Here is a 27,046-nt window from a genome sequence, read left to right as displayed (position 1 = left end):
TTTTTTTTTCTTATTCCGTGAAAGAAGACAAACGTAGAAATTATAGTTTTAACTTTAAGATATAAAGCACCTCATTGCAGTTGACATATTTTTACACTTAATTTCTAAAAAATGATGAAACAATCTGTGTCGAGCTGCACCAGACCGCTGAGAAGACTATGTGTGCGCTCAAGAGGAAGATTTCATACCTCTAGCAGGCGGCTATCTTCATTCCAATACAAATGGAACGTCCATAGGTCATCAAAGACAAAAAGGGATATAAACTTTGCACTTGCTGGAGGAATTCTTTTGGCTGCCTCTTATATTTTCCTTACCAAGAACAAACTTTTTTTGGACTCATCCAGATCATTGACTAGTGATGGTGCAACTCTCATTTCCCAACAGAGATCACTTTCAGGAACTGCCGCAACGTCAGGTCCATACGATAAATCTAATCTGAAGCAAATGTTAACGGATGAGGAGGTGGACAGAAGACTTCGAGCTTTTGAAGAAAGTTACACTCTCAAGAATGGTAAAGGAGTTAGTAGATATGATGTGTGCCAATTACCGAGTAATAACCCAATAGAGGATGCTAGGGCAGAAAAGGTAATTCAGGTTCCAATTGAAGACTCCCACGGTAAGGATAGAAGAAGTGACTCTTATTGGTATTTTTGGTCAGTTTTTGATGGCCATGGAGGTTGGAATACATCACAAAAACTAAGTAAAGAGCTTACTAACGCGATTATCAAGGAGTTGGCGAACTCCGCGTACAAGATAACTCATGATGATTTACATCTTATTCCATCCAGTGAGACAATAGATAGGGCCATTAAGAATGGGTTTGTTCAATTTGACCACAAGATGGTTATAGAAAATGTGCAAGAGTTCTTTGCTACAGAGCAGAAAGATAAATCTGCTGCCATGAAGTTTCTTCTACCAGCCCTTTCAGGATCTTGCGCACTTATGTCGTTTTACGATACTCATACGAAGAACTTGAAAGTGGCGGTTTCGGGTGACTCGCGCGCTCTATTGGGGTCTGTTAACGACAAAGGAGTTTGGACTGTAAAATGCTTATCAATTGATCAGACAGGCAGAAACCCAAGTGAAGTTACCAGACTACGCAAAGAGCATCCAGATGAGCCAAACGTTGTTCGTAATGGTCGTATACTAGGCTCTTTAGAGCCAACTAGAGCCATGGGGGATGGAAAGTATAAATGGGGGCCGGAATTGCAGCAGCAGTTAGGTAATATGTTCTTTGGAGGTAAGCCATTAAAGAAATTAAAAAGTGCTCCATACGTCACAGCAGAACCAGTCGTCACAACTCAAGAAATTCATCCAGAAAAGCACGATTTTCTGGTTCTTGGATCAGACGGACTTTACGAGATGCTTTCAAACGAGGATATTGTGGCTTTGGTTGTCAAATGGATGGAAAATAAGAACATGATTAAGATCAAACGTCCTCTTTTGGGATCATTATTTTCCAAGAATGATGATTCAAAACTTCCAAAAGTTATAGATGTTTCGGATCCTGCTGCAAAGGCAGAAAAAAAGCCTTTCAGGCAGTTTAATAAGAAAAACTCTAAAGAGTATCTGCTTGAAGATGAAAATGTGGCTACACACTTGATCAGAAATGCTTTAAGTAATGGCGGATACAGTGAATATGTTAAATTACTTCTGAGTATTTCCTCACCCGTCAGCAGAAGGTATCGCGATGATCTCACTGCTACTGTTGTGTTTTTCTCCGATGAAGATTCTGGAATTTCAGGAGAAACTCAAGCTTCTGTTGAGATCAACCCAGATGCCACGAGAGGTGGATTGGACCAAAAGCTGAAATCAAAGATATGAAAAGCTCTGGCATAATAGTTTTTAATAATTTCTTTTACGTTAAGGAGTCATTGGCATACGATTTTGTGAAACGATTAATCTCCAGATATGTATATTAAGTTTGAATAAAGCAGATACACAAATAGGGTAACTTTCATTACCGTACTAAATACAACCAGCATCATATTAAGAACCATATATCCATTCACAATAGTATCTGAAATCGGACACTTTCTGCCTAACAACTCAAAAAGTGACGCCTTTCAACTTCTGTTTCCTCCTACACTGCTAATCATTATGCGAAAGGTGGCTTAGCATGAGCATGCACTGTTGTGAATATCATTTTGTGCAGGCGCACTCAAGTCAATCCTATTTGAATTGCCCTCATCATCATTCTCGCCTTGTTTTGTAGTGTCAGGAATCTTCTCTCCTATCGTGGTAAAGACCTTGTTAACATTAAGTCCCGTCTTAGCACTGGTCTCAAAGAATAATAAATTCTCTTCCTCTGCTAGGGTTTTACCTTCATCAATTGAAACCTTTCGTGCACCTTCAATCTCCTCACCAGACTCAGGGTCCAAAATGAGGTCAAATTTATTTCCGACAAGTGCAATGACTATATTCTTTGATGCCTGCTCATGTAATTCTTTTACCCAATGACGTGCCTTGATAAAACTAGAAGGTTTTGTCACATCATAGACAACCAATGCTGCCTGTGCATTTCTGTAATACAACGGTGTCAAGTTTGCAAACCTTTCCTGTCCAGCAGTATCCCATATCTCAAACTTGATGTTCTTATCACCAATTATACACCTTTGCGTGAGAAATGCTGCTCCAATAGTAGGCTCTTTGTTCTCTTCAAAGTCGTTGGAAACAAACCTCAAAACAAGCGACGACTTTCCCACTGCTGCTTCACCAAGCAACACCAACTTCACTGATATTTGATTATTTGCCTGTGAAGACATTCCTGTGCTATAAAAGTATATTTGTGATCTTGCTCCTTTAAGGTATTAATAGAATTTCCTCGTTCCCTTAAATTGACAAATAGTCACCAATGCTTTAAAGCTCTTTTCATATGAACCTTGAATTCTAATTACGTCCCTGTAAATATAGATAGCGGAACTACTAGTAACAGACAACTCTTTCAGGAGTATCGGTTTGATCAGGCAAAAAAAAAAATAAAAGATAAAAAGAGACGGAGAAATCAAAAAAATATTGTACTTCTGATTTTAATCATCACCATCTTTTTTTAGCAGAAAGTCCTCAGGTCAGATAAAGGAAGGGAAAGGGGGCGTGGAGGAAATTTTATACATTACGTACATTCTGATAAATAAATAAACCGGCAACTTGGGGCCACATTTTGCAGATTGTTTGGGTAATAAATAAAATAGACTTAGGTAAGGCGTCAATCGACTCACGCGGATCAGCTTGTCTTTTTTCCCCCTCACTTTTTTAAGGCGTTTCAGAACGCTCCTTGACATAGACAAATAAGGAAATATAATGTCTAATTTCAGGCCTCGCACGTATAGCAGATATGAACCCAAGCTTTCAGATTGTCACCCTCATTTATATTAAAATGAGTATATTTCCAAAAAATAACTAAACACCTATCAACAAACTTTACCTCTCTTTTTTGTCCAATGCCTTGAACCATTTATTAAGTTTCACAACTCATAAATTTAACCAATGCCAACTGCAACTAATATTCAGTACTTCGATGAGAAATTTCCCGTTCCTTTCTCCGCAAAAGGAATTTCACATCAATTTTTCAGACTCAATAATGGATTAACCATTTTAATAATCTCTGATCCAACAGAGCAAATTTCAGCTGCCTCATTGTCAGTTGCAACGGGCCATCATGCTGATCCCGATGGTATGTCTGGATTGGCACACTTATGCGAGCACATGGTGTGCGTTAGCTCCAAAGAATTCCCGGAAATAGACAAATACAAAAAAATGGTTTATCAATCTGGAGGAAGTTGCAATGCAGTTACCGTAGGTGAAAGAACTTCATTTTTCTTCTCTATTCCAACAAACTCAGAAAAGTTCGAGGAAATACTTCAAATCTTTGCTACTTATTTTAGACATCCTCTTTTTAATAGTGATTATGCCAATAGAGAAGTTATTGCAATCGACAATGAGCATGAGAAAAACATGACTAGACCATCGAGAATATGCTTTCAGGGATTACGGATACTTTCAAATAGAAATTCAGAGTTTCATCGTTTCTCTACTGGAAATTATGATACTTTAAGTCAATTGCTTTCAGGAAATAATGCAACCGCTATTCTTAAAGAATTCTTCGATACCGAATATCTTCCTCAGCACATGACCCTCACGTTAAAATCTTCATTTTCTTTGAATCAACTCAGAAAGCTGGCTGTTTCGTGTTTCTCGGAGTTGGGAAATCGAACATCTTCCCTGGGAAAATTACATATGTTTAAAAAATCTCATAAGCAATTGGCATCTCCAAAACAATCAGTTCATAATCTTGATCAATTACATATAACTGAAAGTGTTTGGCTGCCACGTTATGAAGAATCACCTTTCAATCCAGAGAACCTCAATAGATGCATTTTGATTAATTCTACAGACAGCGATCCTTTGATGAGATTGGATTTCATTTTAAACCAGAGTTCACTTGACCTTACTCCTAAGGAACTTGCAATTTTCAAGTCATTCTGGTGTGATATATTGGGGTCGGAGTCTAGAGGAAGTCTTAATGAGATTCTCTTTGACAATCATTATATAAGTGAGCTTATCACAAGAGTGAATTTTGTTTCAAGTACCACATCGTGTTTGGAGATACAATTAAAGCCGACGGCCCTCGGTATTAATGATTTGGCCAAACTTATACAGTATATATTCATGAGTTTATCCTGTATATGTGATGACACTGATGAGAAGCAGGTTTTTCAAGTGGCAAAGATGCTTTCAGAACACAATGGAATTGAGCTGTATAACTTTTATCATTCAGAATTGAATATCAACACTGCAGGGAGTATTCGTGTTCTCAGTGAGCGTCTTTTATCCTCTTTTGCCATGATCTCACAGTGGTTCTTTTCTGGATCACCAAATTTTGATTTCAGTGATCATCAATTTAAAGGAGCATTCGAGGAAGGTGAAGACTGTGAACAATTTTGGATGAATGAAGCAAAACGATTTATGAAATTTGTCAAACGTATATGTGTGCCAGAAAGCATGGTGTTCTGCTTGGTTTGTAATCAAAGGCTATGCAAAAACTTAAGTTGGCTTCCCCAGAAACAAAATGGAACGGACATACATTATAACTTTGATTACAGTATTAGAACTATACCAATCTCGTATATTATGAATATGCAGCAGAACTCAATCGAAATGAGTCAGCTTAAACTACCAAAAGCAAACATATATGCCCCATCGATTATCTACCTTCAAACACGGCAACTTGGATTAATGGATAAGACAACCCAAAGTGCCGCAAATGCCAGCTTGGGATTTGCTGTGCAGAATAACAGTAACTCGTTTCTTCCGAGACTTTTTGTTTCATCAGATGGCTACCAAGTTTGGATTAAAAAAGAGACGGATCCAGTTTATGTTGATAAGCTCTTACTTAGTGCTGAAATTACATTTGTTTCCGGTTCCCCAACAATATATCAGGTGATTGCGCTTGAACTTCTTTGTATTATTGTCAAAACCAAATTGAGAAAAGAATTATACTCTGCTCTTACAGTTGGATACGTATACGATATAATTCCATCATTTAAAGGAGATGCAGGCTTGATTATACATATTGGTGGTCCAAAGCAGTACATATATCGGTTGTTTGAACGTATTATTTTCGAATTGAAGGATATTGTTTCAAATTTGCGTGCAACAGTGCAGAATTCAGAGTTCAGAAAAGCTCGTTCTAGCTTGTTAAAGAAGTATGCCACTGGTGAAACAATGCCTTCACATGCCCTTGCATCTCTAGGATTAATGGCAATAATGGAAGAGAATACTTGGCTTTTGGAAGATAGAATCAGTGCATTGGAAGATATCAATTTGGAAACAACAGATGACATTTACCATGAACTTTTTGAAAAGGCATACATCACTTTATTCATTCAAGGCGACATAAATAAAGACAACAGTCTGCAGATAAGAAAACTCTTGTCTTCTATACATGAAGTCATCAAAACATTTTGTGGACAACAAGTGAAACAACCATCTACTATTTGTCTCAAAGCAGGAAGTAACTTTACATGCAAAGCAGTATGTAAGGATCCATCAAACGCTATTTCCTACTTCATACAATGCTCTATGAGAAACATTCAGTACTCAAAAGCTCTGACAAGATTCGCAGCATTTACACTATCAAACTCTTTGACAAGAAAACTCCGTTTTGAGTATCAGATAGGTTACATAGTGTTGGTTGGTTTAAGGGTTTTTCGGAAAGTTGAAGGTATTCATGTTACAATTATGAGTGGACAACTCAGCCCTGAATCAATCGAATCAAAAATTGAAGAATGCATAACAGAGTGGTACAACGAAATACTTGAAAAGTTAGATGATGAGAAATTCAATCGAATGTACAAATCACAATTTTTGTATAATAAGCACGGAGGAAATGGGGCCCTTACCAGCGGCGGTCCATCAAGTATTACACAAAATTTCCTTATGTCAGATCCGGCCAATAGTACTCTTGGTAAGCGTCATCAAGGGTTCTGGGACCAAATAGTTAATCGTTCATACAGATTTTCTCATGACACTGCAGGTGAAGATGATATAGACATAAGTTACATTCGGAAACTCACACTTGATGAATTCAAGAGTTTTATCGCAAAATATATTTTGCCTAGCTCCAGAACTAGAATCAAGATTTCAGCAATGGTCAGCAGTTCAGCTTCTAAAGAAGAGATTGAAGAACAGTTGCGTCCTGTAAGGATGTATTGCTTCCTATCCTCACTCGGTCTACCTATTAAAAAGGATAAGTTGGAACAGATTTTACAAGAATCTGGCTCTTCTAAGTTGGCTCTAAGTAAGAATTTGCTTAGATACTATCGAAAGCAAGGAAAAAGCATTCGTCTCATCTTGGCAGGGATCACGAAAATTACTGCTGACACATCTCTGAGCTGGAGAACAAAAAAGAGTGATGACGGTACTTCTCAATCGTCAATGGCCACTGAAATTAACATTCATACATTACAGGAATGGCAAAAAACGATTGGATTCATTCCATGTGAAAACTTACACGAGATATTGGCCCAATTCCAAAAATAACGACATTCTTGCTTTTTTTTGTTTTCTAATGAAGCTCTTTCTTAATTTTTCACTTTCTGACAGACCCAAAATTCAGATTTGTAGCTCCAATTACCTAATGCCATTGGGTCCCCTCCATATGTACTCTCAATATCGGAAATATGATCTATAAACTCAAAGCCCATATCTTTAATTAGTTGAATCAGGTCTTCACGTGGAAGTTCAAGGCCCTTCATGGGAGTTATAACCTTTTGTTTTAATTTAGTTACCGGGTCTATTATGATACTTTCGATTACATCATCATCGTCCTCATGATGCCAAAGTAAAGGCCCAAAATTGACCCAATAGCCATTATCAGACAAACAATTTTTTATCGTTTTGAGGTAGTCGATTATGTTTGAGGCCGTATCAATAAAAAAGCAGGTAGCCACTACGTCGAATTTATGTCTGTTAGTCTTTCTAAACTTTACAGCCTTTGGACTTTCCGTATATGTTTCATTCACCTTATTCAAATCTGAAGGGCCATATAAATCAACAAATGAGCCGGCAACCATCGACATTAATTCACCAACTAGAATATTCGGATGCTCTTTACTAATTAAAGATACGTCAGGAGGATAAAAATCGGGGAAAAAAACTTGTCTTGTCTGGTACTTCTTCTCAGCATTGTTTGATTGTTTGTGAATGAACGGACAGATACAGAAGTTATTTGAACGGTAAGAAGCATTGAGAATGAAACTTGAGTTAAGAAGCATATGATACGAAAATTCATTCCCCTGGGTACAAAATCCTCGTTTAACAAATTCAACAACTAGACGTCCAAGACCGGCTCCAGGAACCAAGACGTTGACATTGGGTCGATTGTCAATGTTCGGAAAAAGTTCTTCACACTTCCTAAGAATACGACCCATTGAATTATCTCTTTCTTTCACGCATATATCAGACCACTCTCTGACATACTGAATCATGATTCCTCGTAACTTATCAAGGTCCTGACTAGAGCAATCGCTCCAGGAGCTCGGATCCCTGCCTGCTTGCCATAAACGATCAGTTGTCAAGGCTACCTCTCGAAAAAAATTTTCATTAGTTTTAATACAAGAATCCAGGAGCTCAAGATAACATGGGAACCAGGGAAGAAGTTCCTTTTCATCATCCGTAAGTGATTGCCACTTTAACTTTTTCGGATTAAGTATTGTTTGCCTTGCCCATTGGCCATACTTCAAATGTGCAGTAAGTACACTTGTGAGAGATCTATATTCAGCGATATCATTAGGATTTGTTGAATCTGGATTCATTTCTGAAACCGATATATTGCAATGTGCCCGATTGATGCAGTCTCTCCTATGCTTACTAAATTTTTGATTCCTTCAGATGACTGTTAATTTGCATATATCAATAGGCTTTAAATGTAAACAGACAAAGTGGTGGTTTAGATATGGATGAAAAATTAAGAACGTGCACATTGTTATTGTTAAATTGTTGAATAAAGTGCACTTTTTTTTTCACCTTCAGAATAAAAATTTTAGACAATACATTAAACAAAGGAACAGTTTAGTGTACAAAGAAGGGTAAGACCAGCATCCGAATTTATAGTGACTCATATAATTGATTTTACACTTGTGAACTCTAATGTTGAAATATGTATTGTCAATTATATAGGAGATATTAGATGTAGCTATGTGATTGTATTTCTTAAACAGATACATTTGCCATGTTGACATCCTTAAATCTGGAATATTCTTCTATTTATAGCCTAGCCTTTTTTTTTGGCTTGCTTCCTTGGTGGTCGCGCTCGGAGAAAAAGTACAAAGTCCGATCATAAGATAGTGCAAAAGTTAGATAAATACATATTCGAACTCCCAGTATTTATTAAAGGTATACTATGAAGTCTGAGCATAGCAACTGGAAGAATTCTGTTTGTAAAAAAACTTGGAAAAAATAAGATTCGAATACTTGGAACTAAAAAGTTAGATCCGTCAACCCCACATTACGTATAATCCGTTTGGAGTTATAATAATTGCGAAATATTTGCATTACACAAATCGGTTGTAAGATAATCTATAGGCCGATTTGTAAAAAAAAAAAAAAAAAAAAAAAAATGCTGGTAAGACAATTAGAATAACAATAAATTATGTTTCTAATCCTTATGCACCACACCTCCTGCACCGAAAGATAAGTACAATATGAATGCGCTCAAAAGCTGTTATTGCCTGATTGAGTCATAGCTCTCAAAAAATTATTTAATTCGGAAAGCTTCCACCTTCAGGAAGGGCACCTGAAAATTAATATAAATCAAGGTAAATCCGACCAGTTTTATTTATACATTATTTGATCCCTTTAAAAAGATCTAAAATACCTTTTAAATCATTATTCCAGAAACACATATTAGTATCCATTTCATCTCTTTTAATAAGAATAAAAAAAGAGAATTAGGAAGCCTTTGCATGAAAAGCAAGAAGTCAGAAAAACTATTAAAACCCCAAAAGCTTATTTTAACTGACAATAATCAGATACCACAAATTGAAGATGTCTTACCATCATTTGAAATGCACAACTATATGTTTAATCGAACAACCAAGGATGTTGAAAATGATTTATCCGAGGAGCGGCCTCCAGCGTATGAGTCGCTGAATGGTCCGCCCTTGGATGAAAATGGCCATGATATGAATCCAATTAATGTTGAAGATTTAAACACGAACGCATTGAAGGATTTGAAGGGGTTGAAGAAAGTTGATCTTCCAATTGAAGTGAAAATATTTGTGACCCAGCAGCCTGCAAAAATGCATCATTACATACCACCAAAGAATGTTCTAACTGAGTATAAGCCTGGAGAAATGATTACAGGATATATTACAGTGAAAAATTGTGGTGAGGAAATTATTCCTTTTCAGATGTTTCTTGTTTCTTTAGAGGGAATTGTTGGTACCAGAAGATGGCCCGCAGGAATAGATCCACAACCCCAAAAAAGTAATATCTTTATGCAGACATATGATTTGGGTGCTTCGTACCATCCAAGTCATATCTGTCTTTCATTAAATGGACCAGACTGTAAGGGAGAGCAGGATAAACTTGATGGAAGCTTTTATGGATTTCCGGAAAGCCAAAAGCTACAACCGGGAGTCACCTATAAAAAATTCTTTACTTTTATTGTGCCGTTCTATACCTTAGATACCACCTGCCCTTATCAAATTCCTGATCATTTGATTTTGCCACCATCGTTTGGAATGAACACTAGCGTTCCAACCGAACTTTGTAATAATTCTTACTGGTGCGATTCGGTTGCAGCATCCAATTTTAATGTGGATTCTTCTCGCGGATATGTCTTCAGAGATTTCCACCCTGGCAGTGCCATGAGAGTTCGTGATTTTTCCAACGATTATCAGTTTGTCAGTTACAGTATACGGGCAAAGTTGATTGGATCAAATCTAGAGCTTAATAAAAGCTGTGATGTGGAAAGTGCAGCATCAAATTCGGACCTTGTCGTTATCAACGATATTCATTACTTTATTCGTATTAATACCTCAAAACCTGTTGCTGATCTAAATCAAATGCGTGGTAATGATGCATACTCATTTTATTCATTGCCAACTAAGATGCAGTTAAAATCTTTTGATAATCAAGTGGAGGATGTCATTTCTAATTTGAAGCAAAAGCTTAAGGCACAAGTTGAAGCACTGAACCATACGGCAAAGGCCTGCAATGCCAATCATATATCTTGCGATGTTCAAGAAGGAGAACCTGTGCAGGAAATCCCTCAAAAAGTTGCTGAAATGCATAGCACTTCATCTAACAAACCAGTCTATCTCAACACCTTGATTGATACTTCTTGTACTTCACTGAGCGTTATCTCTTCAGAAGAGACTAGATACACGCAGACGACTAGTATGTCGGTATCAAAGGGTTTGATCCCACGGTTTTTGGGAACGATGACTGTTATTTTAAGTTCTCCAAAGGATTTATCAATTGCGACAATTCGTCCTAAAAATATAGAAGACTGTGATCAAAGGCAAATATTCATGGGTGACGTACCATCTAGATATGAGCGGAGAGTGTCTGCTTCAGCTTTTTCTTCGAAAAGTGCTTCTATATTTGATGAAGAAGTTGAGCCTTGCTGTGAAACCATAGGCACGTCCAGTATTTCTATTTCAACACGATCATCCGTGAAAAGAAGTTCAAACTTTTCAGGTGTCTCTAATTCAGTGCTTTCAGCAAGAAAACTAAACTGTGTTCATGTAACCTTGAAGTTTGAGCCCAAAGCTTGCGATCGCAAATTTCAGCCTCCAAAAGAGGTTACGATAAGGCCAGAGATGGAAGTTATCGACATGCAATCCGATAAATCACTTCCGGTTTCGTTCGATGACCAATATGTGTGTAAGGGAGGATTGACTGGTGAGGCGAAAAAAGCTCTGTTTTATAAATATGCCAGTTATAAAAGAGAAATATCGTCCTTATGTCAAAAGCTTCATGAAGGTGTCTCTGAGAATATATATCATGGTATAAGCGCCTTGACTACAATTCGGCAAGATACCACATCTATTAAAGATCTTTTTGAGCCCATCAGAATAACTGATCTCCATTGGAAATTTAACTTGCAAGACAAATGTTATACGACCTCTTTCGAGGTTGAGTTGAAAGTGAGTAAGAAGGCTATCGAAAAGAAGTATTATATACCACCTAGTTTTCAGACGTGCTCGTTAGGAAGATGGTATCTGTCGAATATATCCATTCAAATAGGTGGGAAAACATCAAAACTTAAGGTCCCTTTAAAAGTCGCTTAGACAGATTGTTCCTTTAATGGAATTTTTTTTTTCTTTTACCTTTATCCTTAAGGATTAAGGATTCAAATATTTTAAAAGTTCTTTTTATAAAAATTTATTGATTGTTCATTGTGTGCTAAATTGCGAACTGTATGTAAAACTAAATACGAGTTAGCTGCGAGAAGTCTCATGAAGTTGCTTCTTGAGCTCTTGATTATCCTGTATGACCTCAGTGAGCAAAACAGTCAACTTATCAATCTTCTCATATAACTTGAAATACTGCCAAGGAATACCCACGTTTTGACTTTCTGTAATTGGTGGCTTTAACTCATCAAGATTCGTAGACCATGAAGAGAAGTGTTTTGTGAATGAAGGTTCTTCTTGTTCTGCTCGTTGCTGTAATCTTTGCGATTTGTTGACATGCCGGTGAGGATTTTCATCTGAATCGAATCCATCTGACAAATTCCATTCGGTATCTATTTCATTAGCATCGTCGGCAACGTGGACTTGCCTGTTGTAGTTCACCCTCTTAGCAACCTGCGACTCATAGTTTGCAATGAAAATAAGTAATGGGAAATATAGAACCAGCATGACACGATCACAAATTGCGATATAATATTCTTTGCGCATCCACCAGCTCAATGGAATATCCAACAAGAATATTTCAATGAGGTTTAGAGGCGGACAGAATATTTTAGCGTCAGGTGCACGAACATATTTCAAAATTTTTGATGAATACTGGGCCAAATATTCGTCCGTAGCATTCTCAACAACATCACTGTATGCCTGTGAATACAATGCAATCAAGACGTTGAGAAGAATTAGGACGACAATGAAGGTAAATGAATAGTAAAGAACACTTCCGTATGGGTATGCAAACCTGCCAATTGAATCAAAATCTGGTCCTGATAGAACTGTACGAAGCAAACATTGAATGATGAACTTCGTCAAATCACGCTTACCGTCAGCTTGATCCAATCCCAAAAAGGCCTGAAGAAAGCCAATCAGTATAAATGTAAGCATGACGAAAAAAATAATTGATTCTTTCATCATTTTCTTTATGATTATAATCATTGTTCCCACAAACTGGTAAACATCCAAAAACAAGAGCATTCTCGTCCACATAAAAGGAGCTGCCAGAGATAATATTCTGTACGACATGATATTTAAGTTAATGTTCTTATCCGGATTTGTTGCAGATATTCCACAGAGCCTTATAGCCATTGAAAAGAGCACTATCGTATACATACAATCATTGAATGCGTTCGAGAATTGTAGGTAATTGACACCAATATGCGAAAATTTAATGACTTCGTCTAAAGAAAAGCCGATGGTCGCCAAGTAATAAGCCCACTCCCATGCACCCAAGTGATGTGCACTAGAATCTGTATTGACAATAACAGTGAAAACAAAAAGATATAGGAAAGAGAAGAGGATCTCGAGGATATTCTGATAAAGAGGAGTTTTAATTCTGTCGGGGTCAAAACGAGAAGAAAACTCCGTGTTCGAGATACCTCTGAAAAGAACGTATTCGCTTGGATCCTGGCTTGACTGAACGATCCAACCACGCCAAAGCCATTTGATACATCTTTGATACCCACTAGAAGCAATTATTGTAGTTGAGTGCATGTCCACCGCAAGTTCAAGTGCATTTTCTGGGTCAGCATCCACATCGTTGAGATTGATGGAATATCTATGACAAAGCAGAGAAAGAAATAAGTATTTAACATCTGATTCACGATCAATAAGTGTAGCTGCAATATTTTCAGCTGTCACCTGTCGAGTCTCATAAAGCTCTGTGTTACTAAGTTCATTTTCAGCTAATGAGGAGTACCAACCCGCAACTTTAAGAAGACAAAATACTAATGATGCCTGGTATCTTCTAGCAGATGATCCTTTTCCTTTACCATCTCCTCCAGCAGCACCATAAACAGCAGTCATCACCTTTTCACTCAAAAAGGTAGAATCCTCGGTAAGCGAATGAACCGGTATTGGTGAGGGAATCAGTATGTCTATCAGATTTTTTAAGTTTATTGCAATCCTTAGAACCTGTCTTGGAGATGGTTCTGTGTAATCATTGCAATCCTCATCCTCATAAAGAGGGAGACTAACCGAGTCTGAAGGCATGTTCTAAATCAGCCTTATAACTCTAAAGTTATAACCTATTGGGGTTATTAATGTCAAGCTTGATTCAAGGCATGCTGGAAGACTGACAAAATATCGAGCGAGAAAAATGCTGCTTTTATATGGAATATTATTTACGCTTGATTGCTTAATTTCTGTAATGGCACGCGGCTGTTACAACCATTTTTTTTATATTATTCTACTTTTTGTACTTCGCTTCAACCCGCGCCTCAAACGCGTATATTTTTTTTWTTTTTTCTACTTTATTTTTTCAAGCAGGATCCGATCCTCGTTTTAACAGACAACTCCTGACACCTTCAATAGAAACAAGCATCTTTTTTAATACTATTGAATGCGATTTATATAGATTGGTCAAATGAATAAGCGATACTTTTCTCTACATATTCGGTAATATTTCCCCTGCAAGAATGACTCTGGCATCACTTCCCAGCCAGCTTCAAAATGATATAACTGCCTTGATCAAAAAGGATCCAGAAAGCGAGACGACTATAAAGCAGATTATTGAATATTATGAGGGAAAGCTAACAGAAGTCGAAAATTAAATCACAAGAAGCTTAAAACAGATAATGCACCAACGCAAACAAGCTCAGCGGATAGATCGGTACTTCCACAAACACTAGAAGGTTCCCAAATCATGCTTCAAATACCAGATCTTTCAATTCAATCACCGTTCCGAAAGAAAGTTAATATGGTCATTGGCGCTTTTAAGGGTAAAGCACCATTTATGACATTCACTAAAGCGATGAATAATCCACCAGAATTTATGTTAGATGATCTAACCGCTAAAAATATTAATTTTACTACTATATTGCATGTTCCTGAGAAAAAAGCTTCGAGGGTTCTACTAATATCCTACAAGCAAAATCTAGGACATTTGTATAAGGATGACCCGCTTTTAGTTCAGTTTAACAATGACATTTTAACGGAGCAGTTCGGTTCGATATTGAATGATACCACATTGGTTTCATTTTTGTTGAAACAACTCTCAGAACTGGGCATGAATACAGTTGACGGAACAACCGAAGACGTTTTTTTCGTTCAAACGTACAACGTCACAAAGGAAGGCTATCTCTATTTCCTAAAAGACTATATTATTTTTGGTTTTAAGAAGCCAATACTAATATTCAAGACTGCTGATATTGAGGCCGTCACATATACCTCCATTACTAGATTAACGTTTAATGTGTCTCTTAATGTCAGGCACTCCGTGGAAAACTCTGAAAATGGTAATAATATACAGAAAATGACCACTGAGAAGTATGAATTCTCAATGATTGATCAGAAAGAGTTCGATAAAATAAATCAATATGTGCAAAGCCAGAAGTTTGAAGACAAATCAATGGCTGATGAATTAAAGGCCCAAAGACAATTGAAAAGCGGTAGTCATAAGCCAGGAGCACTTACAGAAGCAGCAAAACTTGTCCCAGGGGGTGATATGGTTGTTGGTAGTGCTGATGGTGAAGAAAATAATGATGATGATGAGGAACTTGATGCTGATTATGAGCTTGGAGATAGCGATGATGATCACAGTGATGATAGCGAGGAAAGCGAGAATGAAGAAGCTGAGAGTCAAAGTGAAACTGACAAAGAAATAGTAGGAAATTCCGGCAAGGAAAAGGAAAGTCATGATGATGAAGATGACAGCCCAGATTATATCTCTGGAGAAGAAGTCGATGAAAATGGGGAAGAATACGATAACAGGGAAAAAGTTCAAAGTGATGATGATGATCGAGAAATGGATGAATTCGATGATCAGGACAATGGGGAAGATGATACACCAGACGAAAGTAAGCAAACTTTAGAGCAGGAGCTTAAAGATTTAGAGAACGGTCTTGATGACACTGATTATCTCCAAATGGCCGATTACACTGGCATGTCATAGTTATATTCTGCCCAAAATAGTACAGTAACAGTTATATGATTAATAGTGATAAGTCGTGTATGATTGAATAAATACGTAAGGATATGGTAAAATAAATATATGATGTGCGGAATACAACCTGGTCTCTTTTACTAATAGTTTTATCATTCTTCATTCCTCCCAGTGTACCGCTCTGTTTGAATTTGATTGCGGATATTTATTAATAAAAGACGTTTCATTATATCTGTCCAAACTTGCATTGCTAGCACAATCATTTGTCATTGAATTGCCAACTTCATTTTGCTGCTTCCAAAGATGCAGCAGCCTCCCTCGTTTTCTGTAGTTTTTGCATTCTTAATTCAAGCAATTTATTGTTTTTATCAACCCATGAGTCAAATAAATAACCAAATCCAACCCAGAAGCCAGCGGAATACACATACGCCATTGGATAATATCCTAATGGGGCCTGTCTAATTCCCATTTGAAGTGCCCTTGCACCTACACCAAACAGTGCCCAGCCTAGTAACATGTCTATTGTGTCTATATTGTAATGTCAATGTGTGTTCCCCGTGATTGGATAATGGTCACTCTTGTTAAGAAACGATCACTGAGTAATTAAGCACTCTTTTTTTACTCTGCTTCTTTGCTTCTTTTCACGTCGCTTTTTTATTTTTTTTTTTTTCTCCCTCTCTCTTCCGTTATTGTAATTATCTTGGTGCACGGTTGTACAATACTTTTAAGAATTAGTTTTGTTCTTTTATCAAGTCCTTTTCCAGTTATACCTGCCAACATAAACAAGTCCAGCATGACTCTTCGAATTTGTTTAAGTTCTTTATATAAATATGTCCTTTCCTTTAAAAGAACAGTTGTCAATGCTGTATGAAAAACTAGACGCCAGTATTTCCGGATCAAGTATTCATAATAGAACAACTCTTTTGGCAGCTCTCTCGTACTTAGTTACATTGATAATATATTTTATTGTTTTAATTTGCGGACTGTGTTATGGAAGAATTGGAATTCCGAGAAAAACAGAGTTTGATCCTCTAGACAGAAGACTAATTTTTCCATACGTTTCTGAACCCGATACATTTACACCTGTATGGCAATTGGTCATCTGGTCTGTATTGGCTCCTTTAATCATGATGGCAATATTTACATTCAAGTTCACGAGAACATTTTCTCTCAAACAAAGATTAATAATGTTTCATCGTTTTATGCTTGCTTTGATGTGTGCTATTTCCCTAGAGTTGTTTGTTGTCTCTTGTATTAAAAATGTTGCATCTGTTGCGAGGCCAGATATTATTAGTCGATGTGAGCCAGCAAACTATCCAAATAGTCGAACACCTATTGGAATTTCGTTCTGCAACCAATCAAATCAACAAATTCTCTATGAAGGATTCCGCAGCTTCCCTAGTGGCCACTCAGCAACAGTATTTGCTTCGATGACTGTTCAATCATTGTATAGTATCACTGTTCTTCAACTGTATGACCATAAGGGATTTGCTTGGAAGTTTATTTTCTGTATTTTATATCCATTAACGGTTGCTCTAGTTATATCTTTTTCAAGGGTTTCCGATAACAGACACAGAGTATCAGATGTTCTTGCAGGTTCCGTTATAGGGATTATTTCCGGAATTTCGGCTTTTACCTTTTACTTTCCATGGCATCAGAGCCTTGAGTTGAAAGAAGGTAGAATGCAGCATCAAAAAAGAATTAAACGGCATAACATTGATAGAAAAATGCAACATCCACTTCTGCCAGTATCCTATCATCAGCCTATCAAAGCTTTCAATAGCATCAACAGCATTCCAAAGATTAGTAATTCTAAAGCCAGAAGAACACAAAGCTACTGAACGCATTATTACTTTAAATAACTAGACGCCAACAAAATTAGAATGTTAATCTCTAAACATAAGTAAAAAAAAAGAAATAATTATGATAAAAAAACGAAAACAAAAAGATGCTGAAAGTTCAATCAAGGAAGATCACCTTTCCTTGGACCAAAGTAGCCACCGGCTACACTGGTAGCATTAAGTAATGTTTGTTGACCTTCACCACCTTCAACACCCAAATCTAAAACATCATTACCCCACCAACTTATAGGTTTTGGATGATATTTAACTGCAAAGAATATGATAATAGCCGAAAATGCAACAGCGGAGGAAAATGATGCTGCCAAAACATAATTGTACTTTTCCCACCACCTAGCATGGTGCTTCTTAAGGTAGTGCATGAACGCATACGATGCATATAAACCTCCAGTAAGATATGATAAATTATAAGGAGCGTATTGCAACATTCCACCAATAATAAGAGATGGTTCAAAATGAGTGGTGTACTTAGGGAAATACCTCTTCAAAGCTGCGCACAAAGGAGCAAGAAGGAAACCAATCAAGAAGCACCATTTAAGAATAGGATATAAGCCACTGAAGATTCTTCTTGGACCAATCACACCCCAGAAGACTGATGATGAGTAAAAGTTCACATCCTTAGGACATGTAAAGTGATTTTCGGCTTCATCGGTACAGATACCAGGAATATTGTTAATTTGCCAGTTGATAACACACAAAGCAGTAAGGCATTGGAAAAAAACAGCAATCAATTGACCTCTGAAAACGGATCTTTGAGGAATCTTGGCATAATGAGCAAGTTTCTGATCTGCAATAAAAGATTCGGCTTGATTATCCACCTGGTAACTTAAGGACTTCAAAGTCATAAGACACAATCCCGAGTTTGGACGAAGGTAACCAATAATAACTTCGGTAATCACACCCATGGTTATTGAGTAACCGGTAATAGAGAAAATGAGACAAATTGGAATCAAAAGCAAAAGGTTCAACACCAAAATAAGGAAATACCCCAAACAGGGGTCTGAGCCGGATAAAGCTTAACAGCCAATATTCCTAGAACAATACAGATCACCAATATAACAAGAAAATACCAGTCAGGAACTTCCTTGTACTTCTTCATCATTCTTGTTTGAGGATCATCAAAGCCATCATAATTTGATTTCCAAAGTTTCAGGTGTCTCAACTGGTGATAGAAAACCTTGAAGCTATTCTTGATGGTGGACCATTCGGTTATGACTGTATAGCAGAATGAGAATGGATATAAAGCAAAGTATGCACCGTAAATAAGAAGATTACCGGCGGTGTAAAAGGGAGGTGAATATTTTTGATATTTAGATTCAACTAATTGACTATTCTTATTAAGAATCTCGGTAACTTCATATAATTCACCTGTGTTCGTGTAGATATTATTGTCATTCAAAGGCAAGTATCCGGACCACTTGTAGTTAGAGTAGAAAATACCTATGATTGCAAAAAAGCCAATAAATGAACCTATGTATTGATTCAACTGAGAAAAGAATGGAATCGTAATGGCATAGTTATAGTCAATAATATTCCAATCGAAAGTAGGAATAGGGTTCAGTCCAAGGCCATACTGAGAGCCAGTGACAACAGCTAGGTTGAAATTCTGTGGCTTTATCCATGCAAGCCAGTCAAACGTGGACAAAGCTTGGAAGAGATAATTTGGAATCCAAAAGTAGAGGAACATTCCAATGAAGCAAACCAAGAAAAAGTGATATCTTGTAATTCTCCAACCATTAATGTTTTCTGTATGCTTTTCGCCCTTTAAAAGAGCTGAATTTAAGGCCAATGTTGGGAAAGCTGTAGGCCAAATGCATTTTTCTGGATAAATAACGAATTTTCTGACAATTCCAGCAAATCCAAAACCCATGAATTGTGACGAAAGCATAAGAAGAATCTCATATCCAATGTCAACCCAGTCATTGTTATAGAACCGTTTCAACTTCTGCACGTAAATATTATGAGAGACATAGGTATAACTAATGGCCACATTAAACATAAGAGTGGAAAACATTTGTTCTTTTGCTGTCCAAGGACCTGGGTTTAAAGAAAATCTCTTTCCTCTGAACTTAAAGCCCCAGTCTGGAAGAACATGTTCACAGAATTTACCACATGGATAAAGCAAGACTTGAATGACGGGTGCTGTTAAAGTAATTCTTGGCTTTCGATGCATGAAGAATTCGTTCACACCTGCACCAATAATGGTCCAAATGATACCTAGAATATAAGATCTAATGGTTTCAATAGGAACATCTTCAATGTCCAATGGCGATGTGACAGTTCTAACTTCAGGATATGGTGAATAATAGTAAATTAGGCCAGCCTGAATCTTGCTTTCTTCAGTCCATTCCTTCTCAGTGTGACCCTTTGAAAGATAAAGCTCTTTATCCAAAAGATCATGGATCAACAAATAAACGTCACTTGGGAAGTTCTGATCCTGATAGTGATCTTTGTAGGCCTTCTTGAGAATATCAATAGCATCCTCTATCTTTAAGCCGCCGATTTTATCGATCATGTATTCGATATCAGCAGGTAGGTCAAAGGATCCACCTTTTTCTTTGTCAGCGCTAAAGTTATGACCACATGCATGAATAATATTGTATCTGAAATCCTCATCTATTTCCACACCTTTTTCACTAAGCGGAACTTCGTTCACCTCATAAGGTGTTTTCATCCCTTTCTTCTGGTCAGCTTCCTCAGAGGAAGTGCCTGTAGAAGGTAAAGACATTTATTGGAGTGTGTTCTATATCCTTGAAGCGTGAAGATATATTCTTGATGTCCACTCTATACTTCATCTGGACATTGAAACCCTCGTAAGGTGTTTTTGTTTAGGAATTTAAGAGGCCAATATGCCCATATTTAAAGCATCATATTGCTTGACGTGAGCTTCTGAAATATTTTCAAGAATCATAGATAAGCGCCCCGAGTCATTAAGAAAAAAAAAAAACCGCGCTCGTCGGATTACTATTTCAAGTTATTTATCATGTGTGTTCCGAATAACTTCCCAATGAGGAATTTTATATTTCAACTCCGACAATACTTCGGAGCGCGACAACAGAAAATTACCTGATTTAGAGTGCCCTCCGACACCTAGCAATGAAATGGCCGATTTATTCACCAACAATATACATTTCAAGATTAATTAGATTGATCTTATTGGCGTGACCTTTTATTGCAGTCATCACTCCGACGTTTGGATTCCAGTGATTTCAAACTCTTTGCCGACGGTCTTGTGAGTCCACATCTGTATATATAGGCAATCTAATATCTGTTCTGTTCTTATTAGAGGTAACAAGTTGCTCATTTTTTCCTGAATATTGAAATTTTCTCGCTGACACCAATAGTATTAAAAGTACGGGGAAAAAACTACAAAATATACATCATGACCGCAGAAGCAGAGTTATATCCTCATGTTATTGTGACAGGTACACCATTTGAGCGTGGACTCAAGCACGGTAGTACATTGAAAGAGAAAATTCAGAAGTTGGGAAATCATTATAAGACCAGCGATACTCTTCCACCATGGGATTGGTGCGAGAATATCATCGAATCTTACTATATTCCAGCATTGCAGAAATATGACCCATTTGCCTTTGAGGAGTTGAAGGGAATTGCAGAAGGTGCGGAGACTCCTTTGGACATAATTATTCTGATCAACGCTCGGTACGATTTGACCAAGTATAAAAATAACTCTGAATGTGCTGATCAGATTGCCGACAACTCTAAGACTGCGGATGAATGCTCGACTGGTGCAATAATCGATGAGAGAGCAGTTAAGCTTGTCCAGAATTGGGATTTGGATAGTTTTGTGTACGATCACGATCTTTGTGTTGTTTTAGAGACACATACGACACCAAAAGAAGGTCTACCAAAGGTTATACTTACTCTTGGAGAGGTCGGTCAACTTGGTCGTTCTGGTATGAATTCCGAAGGTTTGGGTCTATGTGCCAACGGTTTGAACTCTAATGTTGATTTTTTCAACTTCCCTAGAGACCCCATGGATGAAGCCGCAGCAAAGAAGATCGAAAAAGAATATGGAATAAAGCTTCCAGTCATTCCAGCTTCTTTTGCCAGAAGAAAGTTCCTTTCGTGTCATAGTTTTGCTAATGGTTTACATTACATCGTGCAGTCCCCAAGACATGTTTCCGGTAACATATTGGTTGCTACTGCTGAAGGTCTCGCATTGGACTTCGAACTGATTCCAAATTCATATTTCCTCATAGAACCAACCTATGTGGACGAGAAAACAGGTGCTGAGGTCTTGCCTTCATTCAAGAGAAGAGCATTTATCACGCATTCTAACCACTTTGTGTCCCCTCGTTATACGCCGGCTGCAAACTACATGAGATGTAAAAACCCAGGCGGTTCCTCACTTTTCAGAAACCACATTTTGGCAAGACACTTTGTTGATCTCATAACGAGTAAGCCAATGGGTAAGGGTATCTCTTTCGATGATATTAAGAAAAGTGTCAGCGATAGAACCTGTGCTCCAAATTCTGTTTCTGAATCCAAGAACCCTAGAGGTGAAGCTCAATTCTCTAACGAGAAAGATCCTGAGATGGTTATGACTGTTGCGACTGCAATTTATGATTTGACAAATGGAACTGCCATGTTCTGCAAGGGTCCTCCACATTCGGCAAAGCAATGGCTTACTGTCAACATTGACATGGAGAAGAATTAAGAGTAGGAAAAACTGTGTCTTCTATTCTATGCTATTATTATATATATGCAGGGGGAATAAATTCTTTATCTATAAAATATTATGCTTTTGTATCACTTTCCAATGCAAAATTCAGAGAACACTGTACTTAATATCTCCTCGACCCCAATGGCCTGTCCAGTTATCTTTCCAATTCCTTCCATACTAAATCTCAAGCCCTCAGTAGCCAAAACTATATCATCAGCATCTTTTGAAATCTTGAAGTCTTTAAATCCTTGAAGAACACTCTTTTCTAGGATATCTCTTGCTCTCTTTGAAATCACAACTGGACTTTCATTCCTGTCGGTCCATGTTATATGCCTGAATTTGCTGGTCAATGTATTTACAAGTTCCTGTATGCCTTCCTTTGTCTTGCAGCTAATAAACATGAATTTATCCTTCTTCACAGCAAGTTTATCACTGAGCATATCTATTAGAATTTCTCTCTGTTTCAACGAGGGCATTAAATCGCTCTTGTTGACTATAATCAACAGTTCTTTACTTTGTTGTTCCCGTATGGTTGAAATGTGTTTCATAAAGACGCTGTCTAATAAATCAGACTCATCAGCTGGCAATATCACTAAGTTCAAGTCTGCAATTTTGGTTCTTCTGCGTGCCCTTTTAATACCCTCCTGCTCAATTTCGTTGGTCGCATTTCTTATTCCAGCAGTATCTCCAAGAATAACTTTGTAGCCATTTATTGCTAGCGGTATATCTATGGCATCTCTTGTCGTTCCAGCAATGCTGCTCACAATTGCCTTTTCATCATCCGCAAGAATATTTAAAATCGAGGATTTTCCAGCATTTGGAGGACCAGATAGCGTCATCTTAATGCCGTCCATTAATATCTGTGACTTTTGTGTCTTTTTTAAATAAGTCTGCACCTCTTTCTCCAACTCAACAATACTACTTGCCACTTTGTCGAAAAGATGATTAACCTCATCAATTTCGTGGTCTTCACCGAAGTCAATGACGGTGGTCAAAAGTGCCACATTATGAAGAATCCGCTTCCTCCAGCTGTTAAATAACTTTCTGGTATCACCATTTGTAGATGACAAAACTGAAAGCCTTTGGACTTCTGTCTCTGCATTCACCAATTCGTTGATTCCCTCGGCTTCTGTAAGATCAAACCGTCCATTCTGAAATCCTCTCTTTGAAAATTCACCTCTTTCCGCATAGCGTATTGGCATGTATTCAGTATGTAAGGATGAAACTGCCTTCATTATAGCATTTATCACAGCCCGTCCCCCGTGACATTGAACCTCCAGTAAATCCTCACCACTATATGAATGTGGTCCCTTGAAAAACAGGCAGAGTGATTCATCAATAAGCTTTTTTCGACCTTGCTCCAAAGATTTTGGATCAAAAAGCTTTCTGACAGTTGCAAGACGAGCTTGTGGTGGTGAACTGGAACCTGTTAGCTTCCTAAAAATGTATGTTGATGCAGGCCCTGATATTCTAATAATTGCCACAGCAGCCTTTCCCGGAGCCGTCGATAAAGCATATATTGTCGGCTTATAATATTTCTCCCGTTCTAGAACATGCCGAGTAGTTGAAAATTTGCAACTATTTGCCAAGCATAACCTCCATGTGGAAAATGTCTTGTTCATCAACATGTAGAATAGGTATTATAATATTCTATGGCGTCACAATATATATTTGTTGTGAAATATACATGAATACGATGGTGGCGTCTCCCTCCGGATTTAATGTCGTTGATTTAGATACACATTTCTCTACCGGCAAAATTTCCTTCCCATTTTCTCTCTCTTTTTTTTTTGTACTTTCTATTTAGCTGAAACTTTCCCTACGATATTTGCCATTAAGTTTCCGCAGAATTACCAGGTTGGATTAGAGATATGTTAATTAGCACATTGAGCAAGGAAGTTATGTAAAATATTAGCGAACGGAAGTGTGCACAAAGGTAAGGTATTAAAGAGGTGAGCGAAAGGATAAAAGCTGAGAAGAATAAAATGTACTAGAAGAAAGAGTAGCATAGAAAAAAAAAAAAAAAAAGCAAAAAATAAAAGATATTAAAGAATGACCGGATAGAAAAGAGCACTGGAACAAGCGTGTATGAACGGGTATGACTGTTCTTGTCAGGGAACGTTATTAGTTAGTAAAATAAAAGAATGTGATGCAACCCTGTCAAACTTGGTTCGCGTAGATAGGGAGTACCCTCGATTGAGAAGCAGGTGAGAGCAAAATTGGAAAATGAATGTTTACGAAAGAACACAATCTTTCAAAACGCGTCACGAGCCGTAACAAGGGGATGATGTCTATATCCAACGGAGAGCAGGTTAGAGGTTTGGATTTGGAAATTAAAAATTATCATAACATGCAGTCTAAGAAGTAGCATAAAATGATGATATATTGGACTTTGTCCTTATGATATAACACAGCATGAACTCTCATGTTCATTCTTCAGAAGTAAGCTGGCCCGTGTCGCCATCTCAAATACATCGTCAACTGCCTCTCCTGTCAATGAAGAGCATTCAACATATTTCTTCGCACCAATAAATTGAGCAACTTGTTCACCCTTTTCTGGGGTCACGTATTTGTCTTCGTAATATGGATCTGAGCCATCATCAACGGGCCTTAAATCTTTCTTTAGGCCCACTAATATAATGGGCACATTAGGGCAATATTGGCCCACCTCTTGTGCCCATTTCAAACCAGCATTTTCCAGTGAATCTGGGGAGTTTAACGCAAATCCGATAAGAATAATGTTGGCTTTAGCATACGATAAAGGTCTAAGTCGTTCATATTCTTCTTGTCCTGCCGTATCCCATAAGGTAAGTCGAACTGGTTTTCCATCAACCCTGCAGTCAGTTGCATAGTTTTCAAAAACTGTTGGATGGTATTCTGTGGGGAACTCTCCTAAAGTAAACACGTAAAGAAGTGATGTCTTCCCACACGCACCATCACCAACTATCACGATTTTTCTTTTGATGACGTTATCGGACATAATAGTAAATGCTCAAGCTGTACTTTGTATGCAGTAACTGTACCTTAAATATCTCTGTATCCTATGATTTTCAGTCTATATAAAACTCGAATTGCGGAGGAAATGCTGTAATAATGATGTAGTAATGATCTTCCTTTCGTATTTGTGATTGCCACTGTAATTCCTATTGTAGTGAATTTCTTCAGAAGTATTAAAGCAATCAAATCTAGCCCTTTTATCAAAAATGGCTATTTAATTTAAGACTTTTTAAAGTCACAAGATCAGCACTAATCTTCTTAAAGTGTATCCAAATGGTAATTATTTGACTCACGAAATCTCGAGAACTTTGTAAAAACACAATTGGATCAAAAACTGTAAAGTGTCTCCTTCCTCAATTCTTGACTATTGCGAAAAAAGATGCTAGTCTATAAATAAGTGTCAAATAATGTGATGTCAGAGATCAGTTTGGTAGTAGTTGAAGGTCACAAAGTTGATTGTGAGGCACAAAGTTAATCAGTCGTTCTCAATTTTTCTCCTTCAGAGCGTTCAACATTTAGGCCGACGCGGATTGTCGGTCCAAATTTTGCGGCCCTGTTTTTTCCCCTTCATCTGACTAAGCAGGTCCCCGATAGCTATATTTAGGCAACCGCGTGCGTCCAAAAATACGGCCCAAAAATGTTCAAAATCGTAAACCCAAAATAAAATACACAGCATATTTAATGTCTTTAGATTTGTATCTCTCTTCATTTAAAACACGGCGTGACATATAAAATTCCTTTTAGAAATGTTTACCTACTTTCTATATGTATTTTGAAGTACGGTCATTGGTGAAATAGAGTATCGGTATTTGTGACAATGTTAAGGACTTGAAAAAATTGAAAAATGTATCGAACTAAATTTAGGATTTACAACTATCATTTTCATAAAAAATGCCAATCTGAAAATATATTAATTAGAAATTAAAAAAAAGTCACAAAACCTTTTTAAATAACAACTATCTGATTCCCGTCAATCTTTTGTACTTGGCGCTTACATTCATTTATATCATTTTTTGATGAATCGATGCACCTTTTGTTAAACTCCTTACTACTAGACCTCTTGTTGCAAGAAACAAAAGAGAATACACAGGCACGTGACCACCAGTTTACGTAAGCAAATGATGAAAACTGTGCATACGGTAAATTATAATATTTTGCCTGGCATTTTTTATCCAATGAAAATGGGGTAAATTAATGAGCGTGTTTAATTAGCAAGACAAAATTTTTTTATCGCTCCCCCAAGCTAGGTATACTTATGCCTTTTATTCGATATATTAGCATCGTCGGAATTCTAATTGGAAGGATGCACTTAGCAGATTAATGCTAATTGGGGTGAGAACATGGTGTTAGGAAGCATCTTCTTTTAGACATTAGTGTGCATTTAGTAATTCGTTCGGTGTCATAATACCCACAATTCAACCTAAAGAACTTTGTAATTGTAGTATATTGATCAACAGTAGCATATGCAATCAAAAAGACGGAAATTTAATTTTCAGAGATGAAATGAGACTTGTTGTGGGGTTGAAAGCTTAGATGCTATTAAAAAAAATTTAAGCTTTACTTACTGTTTACTGGGATGCTGAAAAAAAGCTTTTTGCTCGATAACCAAATTTGCACTTTTTTTTTTCGAAGGAAAAAAGATACTTACTTACTTACGTCTTCAGCTGTAATCAGAAGATCAACGGTTTATTGTTGGTAAAAAGAACAT

The 27,046-nt window shown here is 37.3% G+C and overlaps 13 protein-coding genes across 13 annotated transcripts; 6 read left to right on the top strand and 7 right to left on the bottom strand.

The window, feature by feature from the left end:
• Window positions 1–111: 111 nt before the first annotated feature.
• BRETT_003692 (uncharacterized protein) lies at window positions 112–1,824 on the top strand (the record flags this gene model as incomplete). Its single annotated transcript, XM_041282197.1, has 1 exon — window positions 112–1,824. One exon carries the CDS (start codon window positions 112–114, stop codon window positions 1,822–1,824), a length of 1,713 nt encoding a protein of 570 aa, XP_041136036.1.
• A 290-nt stretch (window positions 1,825–2,114) lies between these two features.
• Window positions 2,115–2,765, bottom strand: VPS21 (Vacuolar protein sorting-associated protein 21; the record flags this gene model as incomplete). Its single annotated transcript, XM_041282196.1, has 1 exon — window positions 2,115–2,765. The coding sequence occupies one exon, from the start codon at window positions 2,763–2,765 to the stop codon at window positions 2,115–2,117; it is 651 nt and encodes a 216-aa protein (XP_041136035.1).
• Window positions 2,766–3,486: 721 nt separating this feature from the next.
• Window positions 3,487–7,041, top strand: BRETT_003690 (uncharacterized protein; the record flags this gene model as incomplete). The annotated part of the gene is made up of 1 exon (XM_041282195.1): window positions 3,487–7,041. The coding sequence occupies one exon, from the start codon at window positions 3,487–3,489 to the stop codon at window positions 7,039–7,041; it is 3,555 nt and encodes a 1,184-aa protein (XP_041136034.1).
• Window positions 7,042–7,082: 41 nt separating this feature from the next.
• BRETT_003689 (uncharacterized protein) lies at window positions 7,083–8,315 on the bottom strand (the record flags this gene model as incomplete). The annotated part of the gene is made up of 1 exon (XM_041282194.1): window positions 7,083–8,315. The coding sequence occupies one exon, from the start codon at window positions 8,313–8,315 to the stop codon at window positions 7,083–7,085; it is 1,233 nt and encodes a 410-aa protein (XP_041136033.1).
• A 1,149-nt stretch (window positions 8,316–9,464) lies between these two features.
• BRETT_003688 (uncharacterized protein) lies at window positions 9,465–11,798 on the top strand (the record flags this gene model as incomplete). The annotated part of the gene is made up of 1 exon (XM_041282193.1): window positions 9,465–11,798. One exon carries the CDS (start codon window positions 9,465–9,467, stop codon window positions 11,796–11,798), a length of 2,334 nt encoding a protein of 777 aa, XP_041136032.1.
• A 150-nt stretch (window positions 11,799–11,948) lies between these two features.
• Window positions 11,949–13,904, bottom strand: BRETT_003687 (uncharacterized protein; the record flags this gene model as incomplete). The annotated part of the gene is made up of 1 exon (XM_041282192.1): window positions 11,949–13,904. The coding sequence occupies one exon, from the start codon at window positions 13,902–13,904 to the stop codon at window positions 11,949–11,951; it is 1,956 nt and encodes a 651-aa protein (XP_041136031.1).
• Window positions 13,905–14,556: 652 nt separating this feature from the next.
• Window positions 14,557–15,804, top strand: BRETT_003686 (uncharacterized protein; the record flags this gene model as incomplete). The annotated part of the gene is made up of 1 exon (XM_041282191.1): window positions 14,557–15,804. The coding sequence occupies one exon, from the start codon at window positions 14,557–14,559 to the stop codon at window positions 15,802–15,804; it is 1,248 nt and encodes a 415-aa protein (XP_041136030.1).
• Window positions 15,805–16,982: 1,178 nt separating this feature from the next.
• Window positions 16,983–17,636, top strand: BRETT_003685 (uncharacterized protein; the record flags this gene model as incomplete). The annotated part of the gene is made up of 1 exon (XM_041282190.1): window positions 16,983–17,636. The coding sequence occupies one exon, from the start codon at window positions 16,983–16,985 to the stop codon at window positions 17,634–17,636; it is 654 nt and encodes a 217-aa protein (XP_041136029.1).
• A 122-nt stretch (window positions 17,637–17,758) lies between these two features.
• On the bottom strand, window positions 17,759–18,559 carry BRETT_003684 (uncharacterized protein; the record flags this gene model as incomplete). The annotated part of the gene is made up of 1 exon (XM_041282189.1): window positions 17,759–18,559. The coding sequence occupies one exon, from the start codon at window positions 18,557–18,559 to the stop codon at window positions 17,759–17,761; it is 801 nt and encodes a 266-aa protein (XP_041136028.1).
• A 59-nt stretch (window positions 18,560–18,618) lies between these two features.
• BRETT_003683 (uncharacterized protein) lies at window positions 18,619–20,382 on the bottom strand (the record flags this gene model as incomplete). The annotated part of the gene is made up of 1 exon (XM_041282188.1): window positions 18,619–20,382. The coding sequence occupies one exon, from the start codon at window positions 20,380–20,382 to the stop codon at window positions 18,619–18,621; it is 1,764 nt and encodes a 587-aa protein (XP_041136027.1).
• Window positions 20,383–21,036: 654 nt separating this feature from the next.
• Window positions 21,037–22,335, top strand: BRETT_003682 (uncharacterized protein; the record flags this gene model as incomplete). The annotated part of the gene is made up of 1 exon (XM_041282187.1): window positions 21,037–22,335. One exon carries the CDS (start codon window positions 21,037–21,039, stop codon window positions 22,333–22,335), a length of 1,299 nt encoding a protein of 432 aa, XP_041136026.1.
• Window positions 22,336–22,427: 92 nt separating this feature from the next.
• BRETT_003681 (uncharacterized protein) lies at window positions 22,428–23,969 on the bottom strand (the record flags this gene model as incomplete). The annotated part of the gene is made up of 1 exon (XM_041282186.1): window positions 22,428–23,969. The coding sequence occupies one exon, from the start codon at window positions 23,967–23,969 to the stop codon at window positions 22,428–22,430; it is 1,542 nt and encodes a 513-aa protein (XP_041136025.1).
• Window positions 23,970–24,739: 770 nt separating this feature from the next.
• On the bottom strand, window positions 24,740–25,321 carry RHO2 (Rho GTPase; the record flags this gene model as incomplete). The annotated part of the gene is made up of 1 exon (XM_041282185.1): window positions 24,740–25,321. One exon carries the CDS (start codon window positions 25,319–25,321, stop codon window positions 24,740–24,742), a length of 582 nt encoding a protein of 193 aa, XP_041136024.1.
• Between the last annotated feature and the right edge of the window lie 1,725 nt (window positions 25,322–27,046).

The sequence above is a fragment of the Brettanomyces bruxellensis genome, chromosome 6 (assembly GCF_011074885.1).
Source record: "Brettanomyces bruxellensis chromosome 6, complete sequence".
Taxonomy (NCBI): domain Eukaryota; kingdom Fungi; phylum Ascomycota; class Pichiomycetes; order Pichiales; family Pichiaceae; genus Brettanomyces; species Brettanomyces bruxellensis.
The sequence above is the reverse complement of the archived record's forward strand: the minus strand, read 5'-3'. Positions and strand labels throughout refer to the sequence as shown.